Source organism: Marmota marmota, unplaced genomic scaffold (genome assembly GCF_001458135.2).
Source record: "Marmota marmota marmota unplaced genomic scaffold, marMar, whole genome shotgun sequence".
In the NCBI taxonomy this organism is placed as follows: Eukaryota; Metazoa; Chordata; class Mammalia; order Rodentia; family Sciuridae; genus Marmota; species Marmota marmota.
The window spans coordinates 9,960,533-9,978,539 of record NW_025999983.1 but is presented as its reverse complement, the minus strand read 5'-3'; the positions used below and the strand labels follow the sequence as shown (position 1 = coordinate 9,978,539).

General features: G+C 37.8%; 1 protein-coding gene across 10 annotated transcripts in view; it reads left to right on the top strand.

Moving 5' to 3' along the window:
• The window catches only part of Arid1b (AT-rich interaction domain 1B), a 407,120-nt gene that overhangs the window by 102,695 nt on the left and 286,418 nt on the right, over positions 1–18,007 (top strand). For all 10 annotated transcript variants that reach the window (XM_048805918.1, XM_048805923.1, XM_048805922.1 and 7 more), the window contains exon 3: positions 9,507–9,656. In XM_048805918.1, coding sequence (XP_048661875.1) covers positions 9,507–9,656 — 150 coding nt within the window. The remainder of the gene's footprint in view (positions 1–9,506; positions 9,657–18,007) is intronic.

The window sequence follows — 18,007 nt, the reverse complement described above, 5'->3', positions numbered from 1 at the left end:
ATCCTTTTCCTGCTTGTATTGTTATACAAATAATGCATGTAAATTCATAGGTGAACTCTTTTGCCCCTAAGATGGCTTATGAAGGATCTTAGAGCACCTGTTGGGTGTGGGTTTTGTTGTCTTCAAGAGTAGGCTGTGTGAATCAATACTCTGTGGCTACTCAGGACCTCCTTTCCCCTGCCATATAAAATTTAAATGCTTTGGAAATTAGCAATCTTGTTTAGCTAAGAATTTTAGAATCAAAGTGTGTGTTACACACACTTTTCCCTCTGAATCTGCACTTTTTTTTCCTTTTATGCTTGTTTTTTTATTAAAAACACAATGTAGACTTTGTAGATCCATGGTATCGAATGCCCTCAATGGATACTTGGGAAGAAGGTGTTTTAAAGTGTATAATTGGGCACTTGAGCATAAAACTACAATTATGCACTTGTGTGTTAATTTTGTGTACAGTAAGACTTCAGTTCAACACTAGTTGTAAACGAGAGAGAGCATTTTGCTGCCGATGAATGCTTGCGTTTTATGAATGCTTAACTGAATCTCCTCTAATTGGCTGACCTGGAAAGGAAGGTGAAACATTTGTAGTTAGATGTAGAGGAGAATAGGAAATATTACCAGAGGTTTCTTTTTAATGGTAACAGAAAAGAGTAATCCTGCCTTGTGCCTAGCTAGGCTTACTGGCTGCTCCGGAATCATCCATGCTCTTTAGCTGCTGTTTCCCTGTGAAAGTAACGGAGTGAAAGCAGTTCACAGCACAGCGAGAATGACCAGGAGATGGAGGGAGATAGACAGCAGTTGGTCAGGGACCTTTGATGAGGGGGGAAAGAAGGCTTGGATGCTATGATTGCCCTCTCTGGTTGACCATGCGTTTGTTATCAGATTCTATGTGTGAAGCTTGAAGGAGTTAGTTTTTATGAAAACTAAAGGATATGTCACTTTACAAATTGGGAATAATGTTGCAGAATTTGTGACAGTAAAGAGACAGTGTAGACTGGAAATGTAAATATGAGAAAGGTGTAAATAAATTCATGGATAATAGACTCATAATGGTTATTAAGAGGAAGTAAAGGCTGCTCAGGACATATCCCTGATTTCTTGAAATTGAGGTTATGAGAGGCACCACCATTTAGTTCCCACCAGTATAAAGAATAGTCCCTCTGAAGAACATTGGTCTGACCTACTATTTGCTTAAGTTGTGATTTGCTAAATATAGAGCTCTTGAATTTAGAATAAGCAATAAAATTTGTAGGCAATTAGTAATAATAAAGAAATCCAAGCAAAATCATATGTATACTATTTCACCATGTTTATGTTTTTAAAATCTTACATTGTGTGTACCTGATTAAAAAAGTTTGATAAACAAGTTTGTCATTTAAAAAAAGACTTATAATTGATACAAATGAGGACTTTTCAACACTGTTTTACAAATCAAAAAAGTAAATTTATTTTCTGATTTGAAATTTAAAAAAATTCTAAGCTAGGGGAGGGTAAGCGATCCCGGCTGTGTTGGTTGGTTGTCAGTCTGTTAAGAGAGAGCAGTGTTGGTGGTGTGTAAGTTATCTGCTAGGAATAAGTGGCAGATGACAGTGTTCCTAGAGCACAGCCAGCAGCTGCAGTGGCCCCGTGGCAACAAGAGGGTCCTGAACCTAGCTTGTTGCTGTGGTCGCCATCCAGTCAGTGTGAGACGCCAAATGACCCGAGTGCTTTGCCGACACTTCTTCACCTGGCTCAAAGGCAGCTGGGCAGAACTGGAAGGAACTTAATTTTAGTGTACCACTAAGCACTAAAAGTGTGTAATTGTTGACTCTATCTTGTTTTTCAAGCATGAGGAATTATTTTTAGGAAATTGTGGAATATTTGTTTCCTTAGACAAACTTAAGAATAAGATTTGTTTTTCATTTTAAAATAAGAAAGTATGTTTGGTGGGGAGTGCCAAAGTAGTTTTGAAGTCTCACTTGGGAACTTACTTAAGCAACTGTAGAATGGGGCAGTTGTAAGAGCTTGACCTTGTAAACTTTATTTATTACGTTCTAGCACATTATTATTATTATTTTTTTTGACTGGACTTGTTGACATAATAAAATTTCCTCATTCAATTGGTTTGGCCACGCATCAGCTTAGCATCTGAATTTCTTGCTGTGGGGAATTTTCATTCAGTCTTCTAGGCATGAAAAATAGTGTTTGATCTTTCTGTGAAATCAGAAGCCAACAGAATTTGCTGCATTTGAGTGGAGCTATTGTGAATGTTAAGACTTCTTATGCTTTTTTGACTTCCCAGTTTGTAGAATTTACTTTGAAGGGCCAAAATCTATGATGAAAAACAAATAAAAATCACAGAGCTTTCTGTTGTTAGAAATAAATTATTATAATGTACTTTTTGATTACCCTTAGATAGCAGCAGTAAATCTGAATTAAATTGCATTCCCCCCCCCCCCCCCCCCGGCATCATGAAAAATTCTGGATATGCTTAAGGAATGATAATAATTGGTAAGTAGTCTTTTAGGCTATTAATTCTTTACAAATCACCCATGTTTTCATCTTAAAATAGCATTATTTTATAGTACACATACATATACATACATAAATATACCTGCTGCCCCTTCCACCCCACCTCAGCAATCTATGAAAGAACTTTTTTTTGTTATGTATATATTGTCTATAGTGATCATTATTTTAAATGACTGTAAAGTGTTTATTGAATTCCTCATTCCTCAGTCAATCTATTGATGGACTTAGGATGTTTCCATATTTTTGAAGCAAATGTTTACTTACTTGCTTCATATTTTTTCTTAAGATAAATGTCCAGAAATTGAATTCTGCAGCAAAGGGGTATTGTATCTATAATACTGTGTTTTGCCTTAAATATTTGAATATGCATATTCACCATGATTATTTCAAAATGCCCAATTGCTCTGTAATGTTTTGGATTGCATCAGGTGAAAATGTGAGAACTCTGTGAGCATCTACAAGGAGTTATCGTTATCCAGTGGAATATTTCCTCTAGGCATCAGTTAAGGCAGGCGCAGTGTAAGCAGAAGTATTAACCTGTGTTGTAGGCTGTGGAGGAGGTGAGGCCGCGGCCCAGATGCTGCTTCTGCACTGAGTCCATGTACATGTTCTGCCAGTGTTGTTCAGGTATAGTTTACTTATGGGATAAAATGCCCAGATTTTAAGTGTGTAGTTTGATGAGTTTTGACAGACGTGCACATCCATGAAACCACCATCCAAATTAAGTTCTACAATATTTCTGTCATTCCCAGAAGGTTTCTTTGTGCCTCTTTCCAGTCAGTCCCTGTATCCCACAACTATTATTGTGATCTCTATGACAAGAAATCAATTTTACCTGATTTTGAACTTCATAGAAACAAATGTATTTGAAGCTGATGTAAAAATTACATAGAGTCTTTCAAAAGAATGGAATTCTATTCCTTACCTTATACTGTGTCCAAAAGTTAACTCACTGGACCGTAGTCATAAATATAAGTGCTAAAAACACTATTAAAGCCATAAAACTCCTAAGAGAAACCTTCATGGAATTGGATTTGGTAGAGGTTTCTTGGATGTGACGACAAAAATATAGGCAATGAAAGAAACGATAGATGAGATGGATGACATCAGAATTAAAACTGTCTATACATTAAAGGATGCTATCAAGGGAGCAAGAAGGCATCCCAAGGAATAGGATGGCACTCCTGCAATTCAACAACAAACAACCAATTAAAAATTGGGCAAAGGACTTGAATAGTCACTGTTCCACAGAAAATGTACATTTGGTCAATAAGCACAGGAAAAGATGCTCAGTCTCATTGATCAGTAGGGAAATGCAGATCAAAATCAAATGAGATGATAACATTTCACACCCATTAGGAAGGTTGTTACGGGTTGAGGGGGCAATAGAAAATAACAAGTATCATTAGGGATGTGGAGAAATTGGAACCTTTGTGCCCTGTTGGTAGGAATGTAAAACGATACAGCTGCTGTGGAAGACAGTATGGCAGTTCCTCAAAATTTAAACATAGGAGTACCATATGCTCTAACAATTGTACTCCTGGGCATATACCCAAGAAGTGAAAGCAAAGTCTCAGTGTCTTGTAAACCCATGTTCAGAGCAACATTATTCACTATAACCAGAAGATAGAAACAACCCATGTGTCTATCAGTGGGTGGATGGATAAACAATATATATGGTATGTACATACAGGGCCGTGAAAAGGAAGGAGATTCTAACACATGCGACACCATGGTTGAATTCTGAAGACACCGTGCTAGGTGAAGCAAGCTGGCCAAAAGGACAAATGTGTGTGTTTTCCACTTAGGCGAGAGTAAGAATAACAAACTCATAGAGACAGAAAGTTGAACCATTGCTGCCAGGGGAGGCGTGGGGGAGAATGAGGTGGAGATGCTGTTTCCTGGGAACAGCTTGTGTTTGGGATGATGAAGTTTGAAGATGAATGGTGGTAGTAGTGGTTGCACAGTGGTGTGAATGTACTTAGTGTCCCTGAACAGCACACTTAACAATTGTTAAGGTGGTAAATTTATGTACATTTTAGCAAAGTGAAAAAAAGAAAGCAGTAGATCTTTAAATTTGGACCGGTGAAGTGCTCATTTCATTATATATCACAAAGTACTATGTCAAAATTGAGAAGTGGGGAGTTTTCATCATGTTTTAGGACAACGCCAAGTTATTTCTTTTGTTCATAGACTAATGTAAGTAGATTACTTGATACAGAGGCAACGAGTCCAGGTGGAAAGTGAGTTGTGTAGTACTAACGCTTCAAAAGCTCACATCAGAGAGGATGGTGGGATCCATGCTGGATGTCGTCCTGAGCCTTCCTGCATGGAGGTAGAATTGGACTGGACCCTTCTTGAGTTCAAGGCAGAAGCTCTCAAATTTACTTTGTTGGCCGTGAAATTTATGTATGTATTCTAGGAGGTTCAGTCAGCAAACATTTCACTGAGCCTTTCCTAGAGGTCAGGCATTCTGCATACACTGATGACCTCAACCAGAAAGGCCTGTCCCAAGAGGTCACACTCCACAGGATGGGGCGGGATGCCTATGAAGGTGAAGAGATCCTGGGTTTCGTGGCAGACAGCCCCCTGACTGTTCAAGAATTCACAGATTCTATAATTTACATATGTAGTCTGCTTTATTTTTATAGTATGCTTATTTTTCAAGCTTTTTTGACAGTAGAACTAATTTTGTGAGATAAATGAGTGTCCCTCATGGAAGCCACAAGGAAATGCTGGCTTAAAGTCCTTGAAGTTACAGACGTAGCAGCCTGTATAGACTCATCTTTGTGGAGAACACACCGGTGACTTGCTCCATCTGAATCCCTCCCAGGGAGAAGATATGGGTCTCTGAAGCTGAGACCGGAGTGGACCTAGTTAATAAAGCAGTGGACAGAGCCCCACTCTGGAAAGGACCATCCTGAAGGGTCCCCCGCCTGTGTGTGTGTTAGCTCCCCTCTGCTTCTTCCTTTTGTGTGATAAAGGGCACAAGGTGGATCCAAGATCTTTATTTTAGAATGTAAAATGATGAAATAATTTAAGCACAGGAACAGGTCAGAAACAAATATAGCACTTTGTGCAACTATACTAAGATTATAAGATTATAGATTTTGCTATCTGTGTTACATGCTAGGCATGCCCTGCCACTCCCAGTCCTACTTTTATTGGGGGGAGGTGCTTTACCATTGAATTACATCCCCAGCACTTTTTTATTTTGAGACAGAATCTTGCTAAGTTGCTGAGGGCCTTGCTAATTTGCTGAGGCTGGCTTTGAAATCAAGATCCCCCTGCCTCAGCCTCCCCTGAGCCGCTGGGATCACAGATGTGCACCACTGTGCCTGGCTACATGTCTTTTTTTTTTTTTTTTTAAATCTATTTTTTAGCTGGACACGATATCTTTATTTATTTATTTTTATGTGGTGCTAAGGATCGAACCCAGGGCCTCGCATGTGCTAGGTGAGCGCTCTACCGCTGAGCCACAACCCCAGCTCCTACATGTCTTTTTTTTTTTTTTTTTAAAGGAGGAAAACGCATGGCTGAAGTCTCACCCTGTATGTTCCCTCTTCCTTCCCAGAGAGAGACATAGATTTCCTTTTTGATTCGAATTTTGGTAGCTTTACTGCGTGTGTGGTCATAAATAATACACAGTCTAGTGATTGTTGTAGTTGTCCTGAGTGTGGTTTAGAACTAAGAAAAAAAAAAATGAAGAAACTCTCAGTAGCCAGAAGAGGCCTCACAGAGCTTGGGACAAACCTACATGTATTCCTCATGGAGTAGTCCTCTGTGCTGCTATCACTTAGACAATGTGTCTGGACTCCTCAGGTCTCAGCACCTTGGAAGTACATCAAGAATACTGGGGTTGGGTTGAGGGCTGAGGTCAGAGTGAATAGCGGTGGCCTGTTGGTGAAAAGATGGCAGAACTAACCAAGCGAACAATGGGCTCTGATGACTTCCTTGTGAATTTTATGCATGTGATATAGATTGTTCAGGTTAAGAAGTCTGAAAAGTACACATTAGAGCTTTAAAAACCTTGCAGCTGGAATGATTAAAACAAAACTAGTAATAATCATTAAAGACTCAGACCTTAATCTGGGCATGGTGGCACATGCCTGTAATTCCAGCGGCCCTAGAGGCTGAGGCTAGAGGATCATGGGTTCAAAGCCAGCCTCAGTAATTCAGCAAGGCCCTACGCAATTTAGCAGGACCCTGTCTCAAAATAAAAAAATAAAAAGGGTTGAAGATTGGATGTAGCTCAATGATTAAGGAACCCAGGATTCAATCCCTGGCACCAAAACAAACAAACAAACCAACCAACCAGACCTTAGTTCAGGCACCTACAGAAGATATTTATTATATTAGGAAATGGGCTTTTAAAGGTTACTCTTAGAAAATAGTTTAACAGGTTAGAGACAGCCCTACAATTTATAAATTTAAAAAGTAATAATAGTATCTGTATAAACTTCAAGGTAGGATTATTACATTTCTGACTACACTATTAGTATGAATTAATAAAGAAATTATTAATAATTAATAATATAACCCCATTTTGCAGTTGGAGATTTATGACAAGTTTTGTGATTGACCATATTCAGATAACTAAGGGACAGTGGGAATTGGGTTTCTATTCATGCATTTCTAACCGAGATCCACTGGAGAGCCAGTTGTACATCAACTTAGGTTTCCTCATCCCAGGCTCACAGAGAGAGGTGTCAGTGAAGTTGGTCCCAAAGGAATGAATTAGATCATATACTTTAGAGGATGGCAGATCGTGTTTGATGGCTAAAGATAGCAACTAGGGATCCTAAGCATGGTTTTAGATGGTTTTACCTCTGTAGTTTGCTTAGTTTTGCTAGTTATGGTAGCTCTGTGGATGATTTATTTGTGCCCTTCCCTAACCCCCTGGCCCCCTGACCTGCCCCAAACATCCCAGAGTTAGAATGCATAGTAAGAGTCTAGTAAGTGTGTGGCTGTTCTGGTGTTAGTAGGTTCCTGCAATATGTCCTCTTGTTGTCTTGCTTGGCAGACAGCCCCCCACCCAGGAACACTTTGATATTGTGCGCAAGGGTTTTCATAAAGCAGCAAGTCAACATATTCAAGCATAACTCCTAGGGGAGTTGCTGGCTGTGTTGACTGAGCTTTACAGTCATTTTAACACTAGCAAAAGTGTTATCCTCACTGCTTCAAATCAAACTGCAAAGATGCTCGTGTGAAATATAGTATTAGATATCAAATCAAACATATGGGTGTTGAACGGGAGGATGTGTAGTGTTCTAGCCTGTGGAGTTGTATTTTATGGAAATTCTTTGGCTTGGTTTGTGGCAGGGACATACATGCATTATGAAATATCAAGCTGAAAAATAAATAAAAGCAAGGCATTTAACCATGCTGTTAAATGGCTTTTCACTGCAAACTCGTCTGCTCTAATGTTGCAGGCACCTTATGATAAGAGGTGTTGTGAGCCGTGGTGTTTGTGATAATTGCTGATAGATTTTAAAAATAATCTGGATTACGTTGAAAGAAATACTGTACTAATTTGTCTTAGAAGTTTTCCTCCTTTGTCATTCTTTCTTTTGCCTCATTCAGTGTTTCTATATTGAATTTGACTTTTCATGCGTGTATCTGGTACTCCTTAATTTCTCGAGTGTGTGGGCTTATGGGGCTCAGGTTCTTGGAGTTCCCAAAGGAACCATATTGTGGTATTAACAGAATGACTTCACCATTCTTGGCTCTGGAGTGTTCTTTGCTGTTCTGATATCTTGTTTTTCTTTTCCTATCTTGCTCTTTTAATTAGGAGGAAAAGAAAATCAATAGACTTCTTATTTTAAAACACTTAAAAATACTCATTTTAAAAAATCTGAAAATACTATTAAGGGTCTATTGATTGCACAAGGAAGGATTTTCCTCTGAAAAATGCTTTAACAAATATTTAGGGTCATGTAAATTAAAGATGGAGAAGACTGTTTTGGACATTTTGGTCTATTTCTCTCATTTATATTGGGCTTTATTATTTATTAATTATTATTTCCTGTTTTATCAATTAGATAGGAATATATTTCCTTCAGGAACCTGAATTGGTGGTTTGATACCCACAGTATTGTTTTCTATGTATTTGCATTGGTCAGTTTTCCACTATTAGAAGAAATACCTGAAATTATCAACTTAGTGAAGGTTTCTCTTGGTTCACAGTTTTGGTGAGGCCAACCCATCATGGCAGGAACATGTGGGTGGAGTAAGACTGCTTTCCTCCTGGTCACGAACGAAAAGAGAGTGAGAAAGGTGCTGGAGTCTCACAGTCCCCTTCAAGGGCATGGCTGCAGTGACTTCAAGACCTTCCACTAGGCCTCCTCTCTTACACAAAAGCCTCTAACACATGGGCGTTTGAGGGACATTTAAGCTCCAAACTATAAGGGGTATTGCTTTCAAAGGGTTTCATTTGATGGTAAAGGGATGTATTTCTTTTTAGCAAAAATAGTGAGTGGAATTGCTAATGTATGTGGCTCACGTCGTGTTAGAAATGTAATTGGGATGTTCTAACTTTAGTTATTCTGAACTTGGAAACAGACATGCACGGTGTGGTGCACTCAAAACACAGGCATCCTACAAAATATCAATGAATTAACATAGATTGTGTGAATTCATGTTTACACTGTTGCATGGGAATGGACTTAACATAATACCTCTTTGACTTTCTTAGCCGAGGCATTTGTAAAATATCAGTATTAGTAGCTTCTTTTCTCACTAGATTTTTATGGCTTTCTCAATACTTGCTATCTGATAAAATATGATTTTTAAAGGTAAAGTAAAAAAATTTTTTACTTCATTGATAGTATGTGAAGAGAAGGCAGTATGTTGATTTATGTAATGAAGAGAGGATTAATAATATTGAATTCAACTGCTTATCCAAGAGCTCACACCATGTTACTGAATTGAAACCCTATTTGATTTCATTTAATTGCACATTTTGATTTTCTCATTTGCTTTGCTTGACTTTTTGACAGATGCCACCTCAGTATGGACAGCAAGGTGTGAGTGGCTACTGCCAACAAGGCCAACAGCCATATTACAACCAGCAGCCCCAGCCCCCGCATCTCCCGCCCCAGGCGCAGTATCTGCCATCCCAGTCCCAGCAGAGGTACCAGCCGCAGCAGGTGAGCATAGCCCATTGCTTCCCCAGCGCTTGTTTTCTCCTCCAGGCCTGTTTTCAGAGGCAGATCATGCTCTGAAAAATCTTTCTGTCCCATTTTAATAATTGTGCTCTCAGTAGAAAACAAAGGTAATTTTGAGAACATGCAAACCTATAGCCTAATCTAACTCCCTTCCTCTTTCCTCCTCCCTACCCCCTTATTCCTTCATTCTTTCTTGCATGTTTGGAATTAAAGAGTGGGAAAAGTGACTAGTTTAATAGCTGCTTGCATTTCTGGTTGGTGACAGTAGAAACTGTCACTCATTTCATGTTATTTGTCATTTGCCTTCTGAGTCTTTCAAGAAAGTGCTCTGTTGTTGTGTTAAGGCTTGTTCAGGAAAAGGGTTTTTGCCTGTTCCTACTTGTTGGCACATGCGTGATATTTTTATCTTGACTTTTTATTTAGGTTTGTTTTATTATTAAGCGCTACTGGGTGAAAATGTTGCTTATAAACAGAAATGTAGCTTATAAACAGATAATCACTTCAGTAATAATATATTAAAATACTAATGGGAATCATCTGCGTTAAGTAAAAAGTTTCTACTTTAAATTAACCTCATTAAAATACTGTTTTATGTTATTGGGCAATATATTTGAGTTTATATGATTAAGAAAAATAGTACATGTGTATTTGGTAAAGTGATTGAGTTCCATGTTGTCTTAGAGACTGTCACTTAGGTGTGAAGTGCAGTGAAGTCCTGAGCAGGGACTCTTCACTCTGAACACAATGCGATTGTCATAGCTCTGCCAGTCATAAGCATCAAAATGCAGCTTTCCATTTTAATCTTTCCCCCTCTTCTCTCTTTTTTGGGGTGGAGGTAGTAAAGAGAAGATGTGTACTTTTTCATTTTTAAAGAGCTTCTTTTATAGCTTGAATAGACTGTTGATCATAAGCCAAAACTAAAACTACATGGAGCTTAAATTTTGGTCAATTTAGTGGATTTCTTAACTATTTTCTTGGATTTGTTAGAGTCAGCGCCCATGTGACTTTGATTACAGGGTTCTAAAGAGAGTTTATGACTTTAAACAAAACATGTTAAAACCGCAGGAAAGATTCAAGATTCTGTACAATTTTGCTTTCTGTGTGTGTGTTTGCAAAATTTTGGTAATATAGCTAGGGTTATATAGAACCTCTATCAGTAGGGAGGTGCATTATCTCAGAGCTGTCTGGTCTAGCTTTTATTAAACTGTGTGAATGTTTTAAAGCACTTCAAATATCAGCTCTTTTAAAGTGAAAGAGACTGGTATCTGGGGTTTCCATAGAAAAGTTATAGGCTTTTTCAAGGGGCTTTTAGAGACTTATTGAACTTATCTGTAGACATAGAATGTTTTGTCATGTCATCAAAATTTAAGGACTCAGTAGAGAGATTACATTACTCATTTTACTCTAGTGTGCTGAAATGAATCTCTGATTGTAAAACCAGTTTGATTAAGGATTCTGAGTGCCTGTCATTTCCTTCAAGACCAAGCTCAAAATTTACTTCCTTTACGAAGCATTCACTGATGACTTCCAGCAGATGGCAATTAGTTATTTAATATCCTTCACATTTAAATATTGAAAGCACAGTACAGGTAGAGTCTTACTGTAATGAATACTGTTTTAATGTGCTAAATTGAGGGCTGTCTTGTGCGTTGATCGTACCATTATTTTATTGATTCAAATACAGTAAATTTTATGGTAAGAAATACTAGAGAATCATGATTCTTATGAATATGATCATTTTTATTGAATATTGAATAAAATCAGAATTCCCCAAAATGTGTTAAATTTTTTGTGTTCAAACTCGAGCTATAGAATATCTGAGGGTTTTTTTTTTAAAGTTTTATTATATTCCTGTAGGATAAAAGGGTTGAAATTGAAGATATCTAACTGACTTAGTCAGATGGTCTGATTTGACAGGACCAGTCCTGGTGTCTAGGGAGTTAGAAGGCCAGGTAGATCTGGGACGTTCCCCTCTAAGAAATGAGTTCTAGTTTTGTAGATACAGTTGGTATCTCTGACACCAAAATAATACTCCAAAATCAATCCTAAAACAAAATAAAAGATACTAATAGAATATTATTACAACCAGGCCAAATTTTAATAAAGAACTTAGAATACTGAATTCATGTACATTTAAAAACCTAGTAAATTCAACTGTATTTAGTTTGATCAATCAATATTTCATAACAATAAGAACATTCTTTCATACAGACTTTCTTTCTCTCTATATAAAACCTGTTGATTTCATAGAAGGCACTCAGCAAATAATGACTTTGGTTAAAATGATGTATACAATAGCTAATTTTAGGGTTCATTAAGATACCTACTTCGTATTTTTAAAATTTTTTTTTGGAGGGGGGCAGTACTAGGGATTGAACCTAGGACCTCATACTAGGCAAGGACTCTTAACACTGAGCAATATTCCCAACCCTTTTAATTTTAACTTGGGTTTTTTTTAAATATATTTATTTACTTTAAAAAATTTTTTTTAGTTGTAGGCAGACACAATTTATTTATTTATTTATTTTTATGTGGTGCTGAGGATCAAACCCAGTGCCTCACATGTGCCAGGCAAGTGCTCTACCACTGAGCCACGACCCCAGCCCATTAACTTTTATTTTTAGACAGGGTTTCCCTAAGTTGCTTTTGCTGGCCTCAAATTTGGCAGTCCTCCTGCCTCAGTCTTCTGAGTAGTTTGGATTATAGGTATGTGCCACTGAGCCAGTTGGTAATGTGTTTAATGTTTTGGTTAATCAACACAATCATGTGTTTCAAAAATTTTAAAAGTACAAGGAAAAGATACAGAGAAAAGTGCCTTACCCATTTTAATTCTCCTTCCCCCCTTTACTACCTACCTTGCCCTTTTGCTAGATAATCATTGTATTAGTTTATTGTATGTTTTTCTGGAGATTGCAAAATGCCATACTTTAATTTTACCCTGTTTTTATACCCAATATAGTATATTTTAATGTACTGTACATACTCTGTTTATAGTTTTTATATTTGTTTGTGTTTTGTTTTTTGGTCATCTCTCTCTTCTACTCATTTAAATGGATTTTCTGGAGCTCTCTTTAAAGGAGAACACGAGCGATCCCTCAATCTTTTTTTTTATAGAGTTATTCCATTTTGTGGACATACCACAATATGTTTAGCTAGTTCTCTTTGATGGTCATTTAGATTATTTCAATTCAAACAATGTTGCCCTGATAAACTAACTATGTGCCATTTCATAAGCACAGTAATGTCTGTAGGACAAATTCCTGAAAGCAACTTGCTGGGTCAAAGTTTGCTCTTCTCGAAGATATTGCCAGGTCGCACTCCACATAGTCCGCCAGTTTACACTCTGCTATTTAGGTGTGAGAGGACTGTTCTCTGTACATAATGTGGTGTGATTTTATGAAAGCCTCTGGATTTTTGCCAATCTGATAATAGGGTTTTAGTTTACAGTTATCTTGTTATGAGTGATGATGAGTGTCGTCTTATTTGTTTAAAAGCATTTGTGTTTTCTAATTTTCCTGCACTGTAAATTTATTGTCTTTTTATCTTGATTTTTAAAATTCAGTTACTGGTCACTTGAGATTGGTTTTTGAAAATTCTTTATTTATCGATTGGATATTATTTGTCTTTTGACATTAGTTATGGCAGGTTTTTTTTTTTTGTAATGCAGAAGGGTTTTTTTGTTTTAAAATTTTCCTGTGGGCTGGGGCTGTGGCTCAGTGGTAGAGCGCTTGCCTAGCACGTGCGAGGCACTGGGTTCGATCCTCAGCACCACATAAAAATAAATAAAATTAAAAATTTTTTTTCATGTAGTCAGAGTTATTAATCTCTTACATGATGTCTGGATTTTATTTATGGTGGGAGCTCAAAAGACCTCCCACACTTTTAGGGTCATGAAGCAACTCTCCCATATAATTTTTATAGTGTTTTCATACATTCAGTTTTTTTTAAAGTTTTTTTGGGGGGGGGGAATTTTTTTTCTGGAGGGGGGATACCAGGGATTGAACTCAGGGGCACTTGACCACCCAGCTACATTCCCAGCTCTATTTTGTATTTTATTTAGAGACAGTGGTCTCACCGAGTTGCTTAGCACTTCACTGTTGCTGAGGCTGGCTTTGAATCTGTGATTCTCCTGCCTCAGCCTCCACAAACTGCTGGGATTACAGGTGTGCGACACAACGCCCGGCTCATACATTCAGTTTATGTTTCACTTCTTGCAGTCTGGGAAGAGAGAAGAGGGTTCAGCCTAATGTGCTTTTTCTAAATGGCTCTGGTTATTTAACCATCTTTTCATATGTAGATTATCGTATTAAGAGTTCTTCAGAGAAACAAAATGTGTGTGTGTGTGTGTGTGTGTGTGTGTGTGTGTAGTGTTATTTATAATAACACTGGCAAGTCCAAAATCTACAGTGTGGCTGGGTGGCTGGAGACCCCAGAGAGCTGCTGATACAGATGAGGTCAGAAGGCATCAGCTGAAATCCTTCTTCTCGAGGAAGGCTGATCTTTTTATTGTAGTGTGGTCTTCAGAATAATTGCATGAAGCCCACTCACATTATGGAAGACAATCTGCTTGACTTAAATCACCCTTCTAAATTGTTAAATCCATCCAAAAACACCCTCCAAATTACCACACAAAATTAACTTTTGCAGCTGTCTTCCCTTAACTGATTGGAAATGTCACTTTTATCATTTGCTGAATTTTCTTTTGTGTTGTGTTTAGGGTTATTCTGGGATTTCTGTTCTTTTCCATTGGTCCTTCTATTAATGCACCAGTACTTTGCTGATTTAATCATCGCTCAGTATCTGATAGGATTAGTTTATTATTACTCTTTTACAGAGTTTTGTTGCTTATTTTTTTCATATACACTTCATTTCTTACTATGCTTTTCCCTAAGAATTTTGTCTACTTGTTGTTATTATAATTGGGTCTTTTCTTTCATAATACCTTTTTCAGTGAAACAGATGGTACTTGTAAAAGAAAAGTAGTAAAGCAAATGAAGGTACTTACTCAAGTGATTTTTTTGGTGGTGTTGCAGCCGATTGACCAAAGGCCATAATATAAAATTGGGTTTATGTAGCTTTGACTGTTGCAGGCTAGAAAGGGTGCTGTCCCCAGGAGCCTTGTGGAAAGATTGGGTTTGTGGCTGTTTCATAGGGTCTGGTGTGTGCTAGATAGTTCTAGGAAGGATTAGGGAAGTGAAGGCTAGTCCTAAATTGGCTATTCTCGAGGAATAGGGGGTGTTTTGAGGGTTGGGTGTCAGGCAGGAGGAGGGCTGTCAGTGATAAGGAAGAGTTAACTGCCTGAAGGTGCCCATTGTGGCCAGTTTCTGCACTGGTGTGCTGGGCCACCCCTGCAGCCCTCGTGTTCTTACAGCCCTCCTTGTCTTGATTGCCCACATTTCCATGCCACCATCCCTCCTCCTCCCGAATGACACTGCATTTCATTTCTCCATTTGTTTAGGTAGTTTTTAATTTGTTTTATAATATTTTTCAAAGAGCTGCTCTACTTTGCATTAGGGTCATTCCTGTATGCTTTATTTTTGTAGCTGTTGTATACAGATGGGATGACTCTGGGTAATACCTTTTGTGTGTCTAGCCAGTTCTTGTTAATGTTACTAATTCTATAGCTTCTTGATTTTCTTAGGTTTTTCATATTTAAAAAAAAAGTACTTTATAAATTACTACCTTCCTACTTTTTTATTTTTCATTCTTGGTTGATGCATGACCAGCCTCTCCAATTAATTGCACAGTTTAAGAGGACTGACTGGCGATTCCTGTATTTTCCCTGGTTAAAAATGAAGGCCTTCAACATTTTGTCATTGAAAATAAGTTTATTCTTTCTTGGATCCTTCTTTTTGTAGCAGATTACTGTTGGCTTAGGAAGTCCCCTTCTTTTCTAGTTAGCTAAGATCTATTTTTTTATGATGAATGTTAAATTTTATGTGTTTTTTGTTATCTCTTGAGAATATCACTTTGTTTTTCCCTTATAACCTGTCACTGTGGTAAAAGTACCTTTTTTTTTTGGGTTCAAAAGAGTGTTATTCCAGAGAACCAAGCCTCGTGATCTGTCATCTTTTGAAATACACTGGATTAAGTTTAGGAACATTTGTTTAGGTTTCTTGGATTGTTATTCATGGATGAGATTGAGCTGTAATTAGCTTTGTGAGGTTTTGGTATCTGTGCTGTGGAGCTTTGTAAACTGAATTTGGGATTAGTCTCTTTCCTAATTCACTGGAAGAATTTTTGTGAGGTTGGAATTATCTGTTGTTGGAATGTTTGGTAGAAGTGATTGTAAAGCCTTGGTGTAGCCCTTGATTTTTAGCTTTTGTTTCATCCTTGATTTTTTTTTTTTTCATCCTTGATTTTTAAACTCATGATTTCATTTTGTCAGTGTGTGTGTGTGTGTAATCATAGGCATAATAGGGCTATAAATTTCTTCTTGAATCAGTTTTTTTTTTGTGTGTATATATATATGTAGTACTATATTTGAGGAATTTATCCATTGAAAAATCAAGTTTTTCACCTTCATGTTAATAAAGTTTATATTATAATAATATTTTAATCTCTATAGCATCCAGAGTTAAGTCATTTAAGTTAATAATGCTTTACTTATGTATGTATGTATGTATGTACGTACGTATGTACGTACTTACGTACTGGGGATTGAACCCAGGGGCACTTAACCACTGAGCCACATCCCCGGGCCTATTTTGTATTTTATTTGGAGACAGGGTCTCACAGAGTTGCTTAGTGCCTCACTTTTTGCTGAGGCTGGTTTGGATCTGTGTTCCTCCTGTCTCAGCCTCCAGAGCAGCTGGAATTAAAGGCATTCACCACAGTGCCCAGCTCATTTTTTTATTCTTGATAAAAGCTTTTTCAAAGCAACCTTGGTCTTTGTTTTCTCTATTATGTGCTCGTTTTAAGAAATTAATTATGTTCTGCTCTTTTCTTGGCTACATCTTTACTGATGTTTATTTTTCTGTTCTTTTTTCACTCAAATTAATACATATTTGAATCTATTTCATGAAGTTAACATGAGGCTAAAAAATTTCCTCTTAAGTACTCTTTTCTCTAAGTCTCTTTAAAATTTTTGATATTCATTATTTTTGTTATCCTTGAGTCAAAGAATTCCATTTCCTCTAATTCTTTGTGTTTGAAGGTGGCTTCATTGGGTTTCCTTTCTGACAGAGGATTTGCCAGTTGCCTGTGTATGCCAGTCATCTGAGGCAATGTTCCAACTTTGATTTTTGTGAAGTTTTTGTTACAAAAATTCTTCACATGCAGATACACAGTGATATAATCAGCACACCTGTGCTGTCCCTTAGCTGTCGTATCCCTAATGTTTTGCCATATTTGCTTTTGTGCCTCATCTATCTACTTTTCCTCCAGTCTTTCATGCCCCGCTTTCTTGAAAGTATTTTAACTTAGCATTTCACCTCCACATAGTTCACTCTGTGAGGTCTATAAAAAGTGAGGGCGTATTCCCATATAGCCACTGTTCTGTCACCTTGCCAAATTGAATATAATTCCTTTCATCCCCAGTTGTCCTCAGAATGCCCTTAGAATACATTTGTTTCAAGCAAAATTTAAACAAGGTTAATAAATTGATTTAGTTTTTAAGCCTTTTGATCTAGAACAGCCCATTTCCCCTGCTTAATTTGTACCTTGACAGGGAAAACTGGGTCAGGTGTCCTGGCTTTGATTATATCGTTGTTGGCCTTGTATGGCTGTTTTCTCTTTGTGGCTGAACTTGTTCATCTATTTCCTGTTGCAAGTAGGCCCATGGACTTGAAAATAAACACTTGTCTGTGGTTGTTGTAGATCATGTCCTCAGTATTGAGGTGCTGCTCTTGTTCAGAGCAGGAGGGTCTGTGCACCCAGGTGGTGGGAAGGGCCCCCAACTTCCAGCTTTTCAGTGGCCGCCAGCTGCCTGTCTTCGGCTGAGGCCAGGAGACCTGGGGATGCAGAGCAGCCTTCCTTCCCCTTTGCACCTTGTCCAAGTTCCTTGCCCGCACCAGTGAGCGGGGAGGTTTGTTACCGTCATTTCTGTCTGACCTGGTGTGCGTGCTGTGAGTTAGTTAGTACACCTTTTCTTGTCATTTGTGTAACAGCAGGCGGAAATTAAATTGTGTAGCACAAGTCAGTTTCTCTTGCTCTTGGGCTTCATTCCTTGTATTCACTCATATGTTTTGGGGCCATTCACATCCATGCCAAGTCCATGACCCAGCTAAAGGTTGAGAAAAAGTTTTTACCCAGTACTGTAGATATTCAGTCAGTAGACAGTCAGCACATCTGATCTCCACACTGCGGGAGCTAGGGCTCTTAAATTTTCTAGT